Source organism: Balaenoptera borealis, assembly GCF_965194805.1.
Source record: "Balaenoptera borealis genome assembly, chromosome: 20".
Lineage (NCBI taxonomy): Eukaryota > Metazoa > Chordata > Mammalia > Artiodactyla > Balaenopteridae > Balaenoptera > Balaenoptera borealis.
The window spans coordinates 14,922,115-14,937,187 of record NC_138879.1 but is presented as its reverse complement, the minus strand read 5'-3'; the positions used below and the strand labels follow the sequence as shown (position 1 = coordinate 14,937,187).

Below are 15,073 nucleotides of genomic sequence, written 5' to 3'. Positions count from 1 at the left end.
GGGAAGAGCCCACATGCCGCAGAGCAACTAAGCCCCAGCGCCGCAACTACTGAGCATGCGCTCTAGAGCCTGCAAGCCAGAACTACTGAGCCCGCATGCCACAACTACCGAAGCCCCCGCGCCCTAGAGCCCGGGCTCTGCAATAAGAGAAGCCACCGCTTGCCCCAACTAGAGAAAGCCCGCGAGCAGCAATGAAGACCCAAGGCAGCCAAAAATAAAAAAATAAATAAACAAATTAAAAAAAATAAAAGCAGCTTGGTACGCTGCTGTTATTTCCACTGGTAAAATAAACTAGAAGAGTAAGAAGCAGGGCAAGAGTCTTGAAACTTCTGCCAAAAAAAAATACATTTTCTGTTTTGTACTTTAAAACCTGGGGTTTTGTTTTTAAACTAGATTTGACGTCCTGCCTTATAATCTAGACAGAGATCTATATTATCTCTGTGGACTGAAATCTAGACTAAGGATGGGAAATCTAGTACTACTAGCCACTGAAAGATAACCACATGTCAGTGTTGAAACTGTCCCTTTTAGTTTTTGGAGGGGGTGGCAGGTGAATGGTAGGGCTACAAAGGGGAGGAGAGAGAAAAAGTGCCTGAGAGTTTTTCAGTTTTCAAAGTACACATCAGAATCTCTCTAGGGTGAAACCTAAGTCCCCACAAGCAGAAGAATTATACCACGTATAAAACTCAATGACAGATGAGCAGAAACATAAAATGATAAGCCAACCAAAAAACATACAACATTCCACAAGTCACCTCCATGCAACAAGCCACAGTCCTAGAGCCTGGAAAATCACTTACTTTTCTCCGAGTGTCACCCGGAAGCTGCTCTGGAGTGGAGAGATTGAGTGTCGGCATTTGGGGTTTTGGAAGAAGACACACCCACATTCAGAACAGCAATTACTGCACTTAGGACTGCATTTATTCATGGAAACCACTTAAGAATCATTACAGCAAAAAGTGCCTGCAGTGCTACGTATAAACACACACACACACACACACACACACACACCCAGAGATCCACAGTAAAAATGCTGCAGATAGATGGAGTTTTAAACATGAATCTATGGCTCTTCAAAACTTGGCAAGGCTCTTATTCTACGGGTATTCTTTACTGAGTACAACTCAACTGCTATAGTTCTGGTCATACAATTACTTTCCATCAGCACACAATGTTACTTTCAATAGGCTAGTTTCAGAGTCTTATACTGTGAACAAAAAATTCGTTATAAAATTATATACATGGTTGGCTATTTCCCAGGGAGTTCAGGGACTAGATAACAGGTTTGCCATAAAAAAGACAAAAAAGTTTTAATACAGTAACATGTGTTTGTGGGACCATTACCCAATTTGATTCTCCAGTCAGATACGTTCTATTCTAAATGAAAATAAAGCAAGGGCTTTTTGGCCCTCTGCTACTCCTGATGAATATGAATAAAGCAAAGGACAACTTAAATGACTTTCTGCTCCAAAATAAGACAAATTCTGTATCTGTGCTTTTTATTTTCTCTGTTCTGAAAAGTGATCAAAGTAAAGATTTTAACTGTAGAGTATTGGAATGATTACACATCTCCAAATATCTTAAATTATATTGCTAGATATTGGGTGCAGAGTAAATTAGCCTCAATTTATCAAAATAAGATTTGTGTGTGTGTGCCATGGACATCAGTTTTCTGGTATACAAATGGCAGGAGCGGTTGCTTAAGAGGGGCTTCTTACAAGTCAAAGATAAGAAGCCAGGTGAATAGGTAAAAGGAAATCAAACCAAGGCTCCTTAGAGCAGAAGGCAAATTCCAAGCTGTATCACCTTGGTAACATACGCTTCATTAAGTTGTAAACAATATACAGAACAATCTCTTCATCCTCCTCAGATCAGAGACAAGGGAATTATCAAAAGACATCCAGAGATCCTACACTCAAGACACTGAAACCAAAATCCATTAATCTAATTCACATAACTGGAATATTTTTAGCTAATTAATGTAAACTGGACTTTCAGCTCAATTTTCCATCAATGCCAATGTTTACTTTTAAACCACTGTATTCCCATTAATGATGGGGAAAAAAATGAGAACAGCACCAGAACATAGTATTTTTGTTCCATTAGCCTTTCCTTTACTGTGCAGATTATTTTTATTCTTTATAACCAAAACAAAAATAACTCATCATTTTTCTAAACTCTCATTTGTCTTCTATAAAACCCTTTGACAAAGTTCATGAATAATTCAACTCCCGAAGTTCTTTGAGTGGCAGTAGGGAAAATAAATTAATAGGTGCCACCTAGTAACTAACAAGTTTGAGTTTTCAATTACTCAAGGCTCTCGAGGTAGTTTGGATCAGTGAACCAACATACTCTATCTGATAACCCATTTCTTTAGCTATAGGAGCTGAAGAGAGTATCATGGTGTATAGATAAAAAGAAAGGGGCTTTACTACTATTATTTTTATAGAAAAAGAATTTTCCTTGCCTTAAGATCACAGTTCCCAAAACAGCTCAACTGGAAAATAGCCAAAGGGGAGTGCCTGGATTTGTTAAACCTCAAAATTGCAAACCTACTTTACTTCTGAATCAACATCTAGATTTTACAACAGGAAGTTAGTATTTTTGTCCTGACAGATTTTTTTTTCTCTAGTCTCTAAGTCTCATGAAAAGATGAGTCAACTAGATTGATCAGAAAACCATGACTTTTATATCACTGCTACCTTTGTCCTGACTATAATTTTATTTTTTAAATCTTCAAGGCTAGAGACTTTTAAATACCTACTTCTTTTCCTTTAAGGATATGTATTTCATAGACAAATACTTAGAAGAAACACGTGTGCTTTTAAGTAAATACTGGCTTTCTAACAATCAAGACAGGCCAAGGACAACTGCCAGATTAGTCCTCAAATTTTGGAGAAAGCATGGATTCAAAAAGGAGCCAAGTAAATATAACAGCTGTAGCCAAACAAATATAACAACTTGCCCTTAAATTGCTAATTTCTAGAAAATTGATTTAATCAACAAAAAAGGCAGCGATATTTATCCTGAAGTGATGGCTAAATGCCATACTGTACTTACCTCCAAATAGTTCCAAATCTCTTAAGCCCTCAACAATGAACTTTTCCGAGACCCACCGCTAAAGAGGAAAACCCCAAAGAGAATTAGTATTTCTTCCAAGCCACAAAAAATTAGCTATCAGCCATTAGATAGACAGACAAAAAGACAACTACAAAAAGCGAATCATGCAGTACAGTTAAGCTACATTTCTATGGAAAAGTTTTGAAAAGAATCTTGGATTTAAATCAACTGCAAACAATAGATTAATTCCTTTCTGTATTCTTCTTTGCCTAATTTGATGACAAATTCTTAAATCTGACAGATGAGAAACAAGTAGTACTGGCCCTAATAATGAAGAATGCTTTTGTCCTTCCTATATATAAAACTGCCTTTTGGTTCCATCTTACTCATTCCATGACTGTCTATTACAGATGCTTTGGATCATTAATGCCAATTTGAAAAATACTGGAATTCACACACAGAAAATAGGGATGAAACAGTTTTTCACAAACCTCTATTAGTTTGTAAAAGGAAATAGCAAACTGCATATTCTTTCATCCACTAGGATTTCTAAAGACATCACCAACATTTACATTTTCTACCAAGTTTACAGGACCAAACTAGCATGACTAATCTATGGTTCACTTTACTGGACTATTTCAAACAAGTATTGGATTTCCATCATACTGATCAGCGGTCTGGTTTCACCTGAATCAGGTTAGGTTGAAATAGAAAAGAAGCTCATACATAAAAGCAATGGGATCAAGGTTATATTTCACTCAGGGGCTGGTATTAAACCTTGGCTTAGGGGTATTCTTTCCAGTGGGTAGAATTCAGGCTAAGGAGGGATTCTGTTTTGTTTCTCTTAATTAATAGCGAGGTTTACTCTTTCCAATATAAATTATTCTTACCGCATAAACATAAGAAAAAGGAAGATTAAGGAACATTCAGAAATAAGTTGCATAATATGGACTATGAATTGAAACTGTAACATCATTCTCTATATCAATTTTTTCCAAATTAAAAAAAGAACACTGTAAATTAAAAAAAATTGATATAAAAAATTTATATTCACTGGAACACAAAGTATAATTTACACCTTAATATTTAAAGAAAGTGGTATATTAAGGGAGTTCCCTGGTGGCCTAGTGGTTAGGATTCCAGGCTTTCACTGCTGTGGCCCGGGTTCAGTCCCTGGTTGGGGGAACTGAGATCCCACAAGCTGTGTGGCCAAAAGAGAAAAAAAAGAAAAAAAAAAGAAAGTGGTATATTCCCAATGTCTCATAGTACACATACAGTGTTACAGAATTTTAAAATAATTACTACAGCAGTTAGAAATTAAGTACTTGATAATAAACAAGACAGTCTTTTAGGAAATCATTTAGGAAGCTTGTAAAGAAGCTAAACCCAGTATTTGTTCTTGAGGTCATTTTAGCTAGTGAAGTTCTCAGGTGTAATAAAATTTTTCAAAAAGCCTTCAATTAAAACCTATGATGGGAGTTCCCTGGTGGTCCAGTGGTTAGGACTCTGTGCCTTCACTGCCAAGGGCCCGGGTTCAAAAAAGTTTTCCAATGATTACAATCTGATGCTGATTTTTTTTTTAATTAATTAATTTATTTATTTTCGGCTGCGTTGGGTCTTTGTTGCTGCACACAGGCTTTCTCTAGTTGCAGTGAACAGGGGCTACTCTTCGTTGTGGTGCGTGGGCTTCTCATTGCGGTGGCTTCTCTTTTTGCGGAGCACAGGCTCTAGGCACACGGGCTTCAGTAGTTGTGGCACACAGGCTCAGTAGTTGTGGCTCGCAGGCTCTAGAGTGCAGGCTCAGTAGTTGTGGCATGTGGGCTCAGTAGTTGTGGCTCATGGGCTCAGTAGTTGTGGCTCACGGGCTCTAGAGTGCAGGCTCAGTAGTTGTGGCATGCGGGCTCCGTAGTTGTGGCTCACGGGCTCCAGAGCACAGGCTCAGTAGTTGTGGCACACAGGCTTAGTTGCTCTGCGGCATGTGGGATCATCCTGGACCAGGATTCGAACCCGTGTCCCCTGCACTGGCAGGCGGACTCCCCACCACTAAGCCACCAGGGAAGTCCGATGTTGATTTTTAAAACACACAAACTCACTGAACACACGTAGGAAACAGGCAGATCATTAGTGGGTACACATCTATGCTGAAAAGGGCCAGCAACTCATTTAATGTTGAATGACTGATAATCATAAAATAAGCCACCTTGCTTCTTCTCTATCAGACAAGTTGGTGGGTATATTCTATGTCTCTGGTCAGCCTCTGCAAATTCGTTTCTTTTTTTTTTTTTTATTATTTATTTTTGGCTGCGTTGGGTCTTCACTGCTGCACGCAGGCTTCTTCTAGTTGTGGCGAGTGGGGGCTACTCTTCGTTGCCGTGCACGGGCTTCTCACTGTGGTGGCTTCTCATGTTGCGGAGCACGGGCTCGAGGCGCACGGGCTTCAGTAGTTGTGGCACACAGGCTCTGTAGTTGCGGCGCATGGGCTTAGTTGCTCCGCGGCACATGGGATCTTCCTGCCAGGGCTCAAACCCGTGTCCCCTACATTCGCAGGCAGATTCTTAACCAATGCGTCACCAGGGAAGTCCCTGCAAGTTCTTTTCTTAGGAGTGGAGGCTGCAATAGCTGCTTTACTTTCTACATTCCTCACTTCTGTATGATTCTGAACACCACATTAAAAAAAAAACCCCAAACCTCCTACAATATCTGCCAAACACACTGCTTTTCAGAAAATAAAAAATAGTAAAGCCAGAAGAAGAGAAGCACTCACCCTAATTCGCTCTGGTTTACTTACAAGAAAAGACATGAGTTCCTAACGTGTAGACCTACTTCAATTTCAAAAATTTAAACCTAAAAGGAAAATAGACACAGGCTGTTAGTCAAATCTGCTTTTATAGAAATATTTGTTGATTAACAAAAACTTACTATGAGTCTACCATTCAAAGCACTGTGCTAGACCTACAAATTTCTAGATTCTAAAGATTTGTTTAGAGAAACTTTCAGTGACAATAAACCTGGATGTACTTTGGCCAAATACATTCTGAAATACTGTAATATCTGTAAGAGAAGTTTTTTATAGGGATTTTTTGTTTAAATTAATTTTTAAATTTCTTGTGACCCAACCCTCCACTGACCCCTCTGCAGAAGCAATTACCTTCAATTCTTTTGTCTGTTTATCCTCCTTTTTATCATCATTCTTAAATGCTCTTTATATGTCATGACTTATCCATTTTAGACATTTATCTACTAACTTCCTACCACGGTAGGTGAAGACTAAGCTCTCCTACATCGACTTCCGGCACCCTACATTCCTGCCTTCATTCTCCCAACATAGTTCTGACATAAATTTTGGTTAATAGTCCAAATTTACATTACTAGGACTATGCAAACATGGTTCTTCGCTGAGGCAAATAGAGATGACCACGTCTTCTTTCCCATACACTCATTTCTTCCCCCTAGAGTTAATAATTGCCTCATTTTTTCACTTGCTTGTTTTTCCATGTAGCTATTAACTTTTCCAAATACTTCAACATTTCTGCTATTAGTCTCATCAGTGTGTTTTTCCATACACTCAAACTCATCCATTCCAATTTTCCCCTGGAGACGGCCTTCCAGAGGCCCTCCAGCCTGCTGCAATCTGGGTGAGCTGCTTAGTCAGTTGCACTTAGTCAGCCTTTATAGTGTGGAGATTTGGGGCTTCCAATTCTGGGGAATATTATTTCTTTGACAAGAAATAGGAACAGAAACTCTAATAGTTAAAGGTGTACTTCTAGAATTAGCCCTCAATTTTGTATTTATTTCACTCATACTTTACAACTCTCTGCTTTCTAGGAGACTTCTTCAAACTTTATTTTCCAACCTTTCTACTAAGTTTTACATTTTTGTTACCCATTTCCAAGAGCTTTTGCCATTTCTCAAATGTATCTTTTTTCATATCATCCTGATCTTATTTTATGTTTGCTATTTATAGTTAAGAATTTATATCTAGAATGGCTAAAAGCGTAAAACATCATGACCGAGTGGGGTTTACTTCAGGAATAAAAGATTGTTTTAACATTTAAAAATGAATTAATGTACACAAAACTGTCTTTGTTTGAAGTTGTTTGCAAATAAAGAACAACCAATTTTAAGGAATTTTAAAAAATGAATTGATGTCATTTTACCTTATTAACTGAGTAAGCAAGTAAAAATAAAATTATTTCAATAGATGGAGAAAAAGCATCTAACGAAATTCAACACTAACCCACAAGTTTAAAAAAAAAGAAACTCTTAGTCAATTAGGAATAGTCAACTAGGAATAGAATAGAAATAGAATTTACCAAGTCAACTTGCTAAAAGATATGTATAAAAAGTTTTGGGGGGTGGGGATGGTGGTGTGCTGAATTGGGCGATTGGGATTGACATGTATACACTGATGTGTATAAAATTGATGACTAATAAGAACCTGCTGTATAAAAAAATAAATAAAATTAAATTAAAAAATTTAAAAAAAATTATAGCTAACATCTATTAACAGTAAAAAGAATGAATGAGTTTCTTCTAAGGACAGAAGGAAAGCAAGAATGTTCTTATCACTGCTATTCATCATTGTACTAGTGGTCTTGGCCAATGCAAAAAGGCAAGAAGAAATAAAAGGCATATAGATTGGAAAAGATGTAAAATTCTTTATGATTTTCTATGTAGACATGATTGTATACATAGAAAACTGTAAGTATTCTATAAAAAAATCATTATACTTAAAATGAATTTAGAAAGAAGGTCAATTATAAAATGCAATTGTATTTCTATATACTAGCAATGACAAAGTAGAAAATGAAATTTAAAAAACAATACCATCAATAATACCTACAAAACCATAAAATAATTAGGAATATTTTAATAAATTATGGATAAGACCTGTACGTTTAAAATTATAAAACACTGATAAGAGGGATTAAAGATGATCTAGATAAGAGGTGTGCACCATGTTCATAGATTGGAAGACTCTATATCATTAAGATGTTAATTCTCTCCAAACTGATCTACGGATTCAGTGCAATGCTAATCAAAATTCCAGCAAACTCTTAAAAGAAATTGATAAGCTGAGTCTAAGGTTTACATGGAAATACAAGAGACCTAAAATAGCCAAAACAGTTTTGAAAAGGAAAGTTATGACTTACATTATCTGACTTCCAGACTTACTTTATTGCTATAGTAATCAAGACAGTGTACTTCGGTCTAAGGATAGACAAATGGATCAGTGGAATAGAACAGAGAATCCAGAAATAGACCCATGATATGGTCAATTAATTTTCAAAAGAATGGCCAAAGTAATTTCATGGGGAAAGATAGTCTGGATACAACTTGATATCTATTTAGAAAAAATGAACATTGACCCTTACCTTACATCGTACACAAAAATTAACTTGAAATGGATCATAGAACTAAAGAGAAAGTTAAAACTACTAAAGAAAACAGAGGAGAAAATCTTCATGATCTTGGGGTAAGTAGAGATTCAAAAAAAGAACATCAAGAGCATGAAATATAAAACAAAAATATGATAAATTGATCTTTATCAAAATTAAAAATGTCTGCCTTTGAAAGACACCACTAAGAAAATGAAAAGATTAGGAGAAAACATATTGTGTGTGCATGTATATGTGTGTGAGTGTGTGTGTCTACAAAGGACTTTATATACAGAATATATAAAGAATTTCTATACTCAATAATAAGACAACTCAGCTTAAACAATGGGCAACAGATCTGAACAGAAGATATATGAGTGGCCACTAAGCACATGAAATGATGTTCAACATCACTTGTCATCAGGGAAATGTACATAAACCAACAATGAGATACCACTAAACACCCACCAAAATGGCTAAACATAAAGACTGACAATACCAAGTGTTGATATCAACCAACTGGAACTCCCATACGTTGCTGGTGGGAATGCAAACACATATGGCCACGCTGGAAAATGGTTTAGCAGCTTCTTATGACCCAATAATTCTGCTCCTAGGTAATCTACTCAAGAGAAATGAAAACATATTTTCTCATAAACTCGTACATGAATGCTCGTAAAAGCATTATTCACAAGAGCCCCAAACTGGAAACAATCAAAACATCTACCAACTGGTAAATGGATTTTAAAAATGTGGTACATACACCAATGTAATACTACTCAGCAATAAAAAGGAACAAACTACTGATATAGGCAACAATTTCATGTTAAGTGAAAGAAGTCAGACACAGATCTACATACTGTTTCCATTTACATGAAATTCTAGAAAAAGTAAAAATACAACAGAAAGCAGATCTTTTTTTTTTATAAAGTTATTTATTTTATTTACTATTTTTGGCTGCGTTGGGTCTTCGTTGCTGCGCACAGGCTTTCTCTAGCTGTGGTGAGCGGGGCTACTCTTCGTTGCGGTGCACGGGCTTCTCATTGCGGTGGCTTCTCTTGTTGCAGAGCACGGGCTCTAGGCACGCAGCCTTCAGTAGTTGTGGCACATGGGCTCAGTAGTTTTGGCTCGCGGGTTCTAGAGCACAGGCTCAGTAGTTGTGGCACACAGGCTTAGTTGCTCCGTGGCATGTGGGATCTTCCTAGACCAGGGATTGAACCCACGTCCCCTGCACTGGCAGGTGGATTCTTAAACTCTGAGCCACCAGGGAAGTCCCAGAAAGCAGATCTTGCTTGCCTGGGACCAACAGTGAGATGAGGGACCAACTTCAAAGAGACACATGAGAACTTTTCAGGGTGATGGAAAAGTTCTGTATCTTTATTGCATGGTGGTTATGTGAGTGTATCTGTCAAAACTCAACAAACTGTACACTTAATACAGGCGTATTTGAGACTTCCTTGGTGGTCCAGTGGTTAAGACTCTGCGCTCCCAATGCAGGGGGCCCGTCGATCCCTGGTCAGGGAACTAAGATCCCACATACCGCAATTAAGCCCGCACACTGCAACTACTGAGCCCGCATGCTCTAGAGCCTGTGGGCCGCAACTAGAGAAGCCTGCACGCCACAACAAAGACCCAGCGCAGCCAAAAAAACCAAAAAAAGTGTATTTTGTTATAGGTGAATTACATCTGAATAAAGTTGATTTTAAAAGTAAAATGACTAAAATAAATACTCAGAAATGCTTTTGAAGAATCTAGAAAAAACCCTGCCACATTTCCCTTCTTTTTTTTAAGGGGGGGCTAGGGTTGTGAGGGGTTGTGGCAGTGGTACAGCAATGGGGGTGGGGACTTAGTGTGGTACACAGAATCTAAAAATCCTTAGAACTGCTTCAGAGAAATCAAAGCAATGGTTTTCAATCCAGGGGAGTGAGGAGACCTTTCAAAATCATCTATAGATTTTTACCAAATTGCATTTATTCTCACCCCAACCCTGATCTTATAGAAGCCCCCACCCCACCATGTTGAGAATCATTTATCCTGCCATGAAATAGTAAAAATATAGATTGAATTTGGAAAAAAAAGATTATTAGAATGCACATTGTCTAATAACATTAAACACAAAGCATCATGCCAAAGAAATTTAAGAGAAAATAACATCCATATCCATCTGTAGTCTACAACAGAAAGAAAAGAGAGTATTAATGTAGATAAAGAGATGATTTTTATCCTCAGAAGGAATTATCTATGCTCTGGAAAAAACACTGGAAACAGAAATAAAGTCAATTCCAAAACACTGTATAAACAAATATAACTGCCCAACTGGAGAGACCCAAGAACTGGTTCTAGGCTGCCACTTCAACAGCTTCGCGAATGATCTGAACCACTGGTTCCCAAACCAGGATGTGTTTCAAATTAATTTGTGTAGTTAGAAAAATCTACGGATGCCCGCCCAAACTCCCACCTCCAAAAATTTTAATTCAGCAGCTCTGGGGAATGCAGAAGTAGAAATGGGCAACACTTTATGAAGTTCAGCAAAGGGAAAGATTACAGTTAGCTAGGTGGACCTGGATAGTTTCATTGAAGAGGTGGGGCTTGAATGTCAAACAGGACTTAAAGAAAATGGGAATTCCAAGCATACAATAGTATTAGCTGCTGATTATTTAGTGCTTACATATCCACAGGTGTATCTCCTGGTTTCTAGAATAGCGCCTAGCACAGAGTAGGCACTCAGTAATACTGAAGGACTGACCAAATGTGCCGAGCAGTATTTCAGCACTTTGCATATACTCTCCAATTAATGTGAGGGCGGTTACAGAAGCAGAACTCCACACATATGAGAACAATTAACAGGCCTTAAGTGCATGCCAGAGCACGGATTTTATTCAGCGGGCAGTAGGAAGCCACTGTAGGTTTTGAACAGAAAGGTGACAAACACAAAACAGTGGTCTACGGTAGTGTCTCTCAAACTTTACTGTGCATGTACATCACTTGAGGATCTTGTTAAAATGCAGATTTTGATTCAGAAGGTCTGAAGCGGGGCCTGGTAGTTCTAACAAGCTCCCATATGATGGTAATGCTGCTGATCTGTGGACCATCATATTGACATTTGAGAAGCCTTGTTCTAAGGAACATTCTAAGGAATATTAATCTGCAAAGGGATGGGAGAGGGGGAGGTGAAAATAACCCAGGAAAGGAGTGCCAGTTAGAATACAATTATACTGGACCACATCTGTGGTGATAAGACCCTGTGGCAGAGGGAATATTAAGAAATAGATGGATAGGGAGAAGGAAAAATAAAAAAAATTTAGTTAGTAAGGACACCATAAGTCATCGAGCCTATCCTCCACCCTTTGGAAGAACCGCTTTTAAAAACTCCTGAATATAAGGTTATCTAGTCTCTGCTTGAAAACTTCTCATGCCAGAGACTCACTACCTAATCAGGGAACCCATTCTAACTGTGAACAACTCTGATGACTCCGACTTTTTTTTTTTTTGTGCCCAAGTAACTGGGAAAAGAGTAGCGTGTCAAAGACAAAATGGGAAAGCTCAGAGATGGAAGTTTTGGTGGAAAGATGAGTTTGAGTTTTTAGGTCATACTGAGGTTGAGAAAACAGTTATATATCCCAAGTAGAAATAGCATTCAGTTAGAGAAGTACTGAAAAGACTGATGCTTAAAAGAGGGGTTAGAAATGGCTATGTGGACTTGAAAGTTAGCAGCTAAAGCTATATGAGCGACAAAAATTCACTAAAGAAGAAAATGGTGAGAGAAAAGCAGAAAGCTGGGAAGTAAGCCTTGGGATAGGTCCATATTTAGGACATGGAGCTTGAAAGGCAGGTAGGAAATGGAACCCAAAGGGAAAACTTTAACGATCCTGCTTCCCCTTGTGGACCACTAACACTCTCCCAATCTGTTAACTTTTACCTGTCCTTCACTACTCATCTCAGGTGTCCTGTGCTACAGGAAGTCCTCCCTGACCGCCCCACCCACGTTAGATGTCTGGCCTCTGTATTCAACGCTTATACCTACCACTCTCTTAACTGCCTATTTATCAGTTTCCTCCACTAGAATAGAGACTCTGTGAAGGCAGGGAACGCATTTCATTCACTGTTGCAGTCCCAGGGGCTACTGTGACCAACACTTAATATTGGCACTCCCGTATCTGTTAAATTAATAATGGTAAAAATAATAAAAGCAGCAGACACTTATGTGAACTTAGTATGTGCCAGGATCTGTGCCAAACGCTTCACGGAGATCAGCTCACAAGAAGTATTATAGATCCTCGTTTTACAGATCTGGAAATTAAGACTCAGAGAGGTTAAATGCCCAAAGTTACACAGGCATGGGACTTCCGTGGTGGTCCAGTGGTTAAGATTCCACACTTCCACTGCAGGTTCGATCCCTGGCTGGGGAACTAAGATTCCACACACTGTGTGGTATGGCCAAAAAATAAAAAACACACAAACAAAAAAACAAAGTTACACAGGCAAGTGGTGGAGGACTGATTAGGTCTGTTCCAAAGCCTGTGCTCTAGAAACCATGAGTGATAACAGAGAAGCTTAGGGAGAAGTGTCAAGACTGTGTGTGCAAAGATATAATGACTGAAAAAGCATCACCTGATTTGACAATGAGGTTGACCAGATGCCAAGTGGTATTGAAAGGAGATTCATTTACTTTGATTTAATTTTTCCTTTTTTCCCTATTTTTGTCACTGGTTTTCTAAACTTCCTCCATGTCTGCGATACAACTATAAACACTGCGTTTGAGCCACAATACCTCTAAGAAACCTAGTTAAAGGGTTGGGGGGAGGGCAACAGATTTAACCCGTTCAGCACTAACTTATGGCTGAATAGGCTCCTGGCCTGAGGAGATTTGAAAATCAGAAAAGATTTGGTTTTTTCAACTCTCAGGGACAAGAAACAGTCTTGGGGGGGGGGGTCTCTAAAGAAAAGTATCCATCAATCAATGAAAAACTGTTTTAATGCCACAAATACATATTGGAATACGGTTCTACCCCAACAGATACTACAATAAGAAAAGAATCAATTCGAACGGCTTTTGCTCTTTTGGGAGAAGTCAGGTTAGAATATACTAGGATATCTTAGCAGAAGGCTGGGCAGAGAAGTTAGTTCCCCATTTCCTGAAAACTTGAACAATTTTATTTAACCACACCCCTTCCCTCTCGCTCACTTCCCTACCCCCGCCCCTCATCTCCACCCCAATCTACTGTGGGCACTTAAACATTTTGGAAAACAAGACAATCAGAAGCTCTGTTTAGGCTGATTCAGGGAGTACCTGATCTCTGTCCTTACGAGGGCTTGACCCACTGCCTATCCAGCCTGGGATGAGATGGGGATGAGGTGGGGGATGCGGGGAGAGGGCAACCTAGGATATGCCTCCTCTTTGCCAGATCAGAACAAACTGCCACCTGGGCCCCAGGTTTCCCACCTGAAAATGAGAGGGGAAGAGGAGAGGCAGCAGGCGCTCGCCTCTTCCGCCCGGCAACTCTGCTCCGGTGTCTCCGGGCCAGGCCCAAGCCTATTCTGCTCTCGGGCTGCAGCCCCTCGTTGCGGGAATCGACAAGAATTCGGGTGAAAAGGGGCCCGTAGAGGGCGAGGTGGGGCTCAGGATGGCCGCTCTGCCGCAGGCCCGCCCCCGAGGAGATGGTATCGGCGTCAGGGCAAGGAGGGACCGATTCCTGGAGCGCACCAGGCGGCCCCGCCAGCCCGGTACCTGGTCCTGGAGTTAGCAAGCAATCCCGACCCAATCTCAGCTCCGCCTCCTTGGTTTAAGGCCGCGTTGCCGCCAGGCCAGTTGCTGGGAGGGAGGTACGCAACGTGCCATGCGCAGTAGAGGGACCCAGGGAGGGCTGGTAGAGAACCGCCCCGCCCCGCCCCGGCCCCGCCCCGCCCCGCCCCGTGGCGGAGAGGAAGGCCCGCCCCGGCCCGCCCCGGCCCGCTCGGCCCGGCAGGTGGGGAAGCTCTGCCGGGTTCCTGCGTCTCGTCTGGTGCGGCGGGCCTTCAGCAGCGGCCTCTCACAGAGCGGTTCTCCAGTGCTGAGTTACCTCATTACGCGCTGCGCATACCTGAGGGCATTCGGTCTCCAACGGAGGGGACCTGTTTCCCCCCGCGTGTGGAAGCCAAAGACCTAGCTTGTCGTTGGTGTGGTCTTCGGGGTCCGAAAAGGGCTCTCCAGAGCCTCCACCCCCGAAGCGGGAAGGCAGTGGGATGATTTCAGTAATGAAGAGTCAAGGGGACTAGAATAAGGCAAACCAACACTGGCTGCTGACTTGGCTACTTTGAGTACTTATTTAAAGTTCTTTTTCCTTTCGTGTGGTGGGACTTCAGTGGAAAAATCAGTCTCGCAGTTTCCTTGAAGATATCTCAAATGCCCCTCACTTTGGCCTCTCGGGCACAAGACGGACAAGCTACAAAGGGGAATCCCACCCTTTCTCTGTGCCACCTTAGGTAAAAGGAGGAAAGTATCTCAACTATCTTTTTTTTCCCCCTCTGGATCTTTTTGGTCCTGGATCCTTCCCTACCCACAACTCTGAGAGACATGTTCTGTTTGCAGAAACCTGTCAGGTTTGCCTTGCTGGGGAAGCTAGCCTAAGCCAAGGCATGCAGGGCTTGAGAAAGGA

The 15,073-nt window shown here is 40.4% G+C and overlaps 1 protein-coding gene across 18 annotated transcripts in view; it reads right to left on the bottom strand.

Annotated features, from left to right (window-relative positions):
- Positions 1-14,303, bottom strand: part of STRADA (STE20 related adaptor alpha) — a 29,193-nt gene extending 14,890 nt beyond the window's left edge. For 2 of the 18 annotated variants that reach the window (XM_082373124.1, XM_082373125.1), the window contains exons 1-4: positions 13,882-14,285; positions 5,825-5,904; positions 3,061-3,118; positions 801-829 (exon numbers count right to left, since the gene is read on the bottom strand). In XM_082373124.1, the coding sequence (XP_082229250.1) occupies positions 801-829; positions 3,061-3,118; positions 5,825-5,860 (123 nt within the window). In that variant the 5' untranslated portion in view covers positions 5,861-5,904; positions 13,882-14,285. Of the gene's footprint in view, positions 1-800; positions 830-3,060; positions 3,119-5,824; positions 5,911-8,937; positions 9,061-13,881 lie in introns of those variants that run through there. The other 16 variants (XM_082373126.1, XM_082373129.1, XM_082373127.1 and 13 more) reach the window with 16 other exon arrangements.
- Positions 14,304-15,073: the final 770 nt, after the last annotated feature.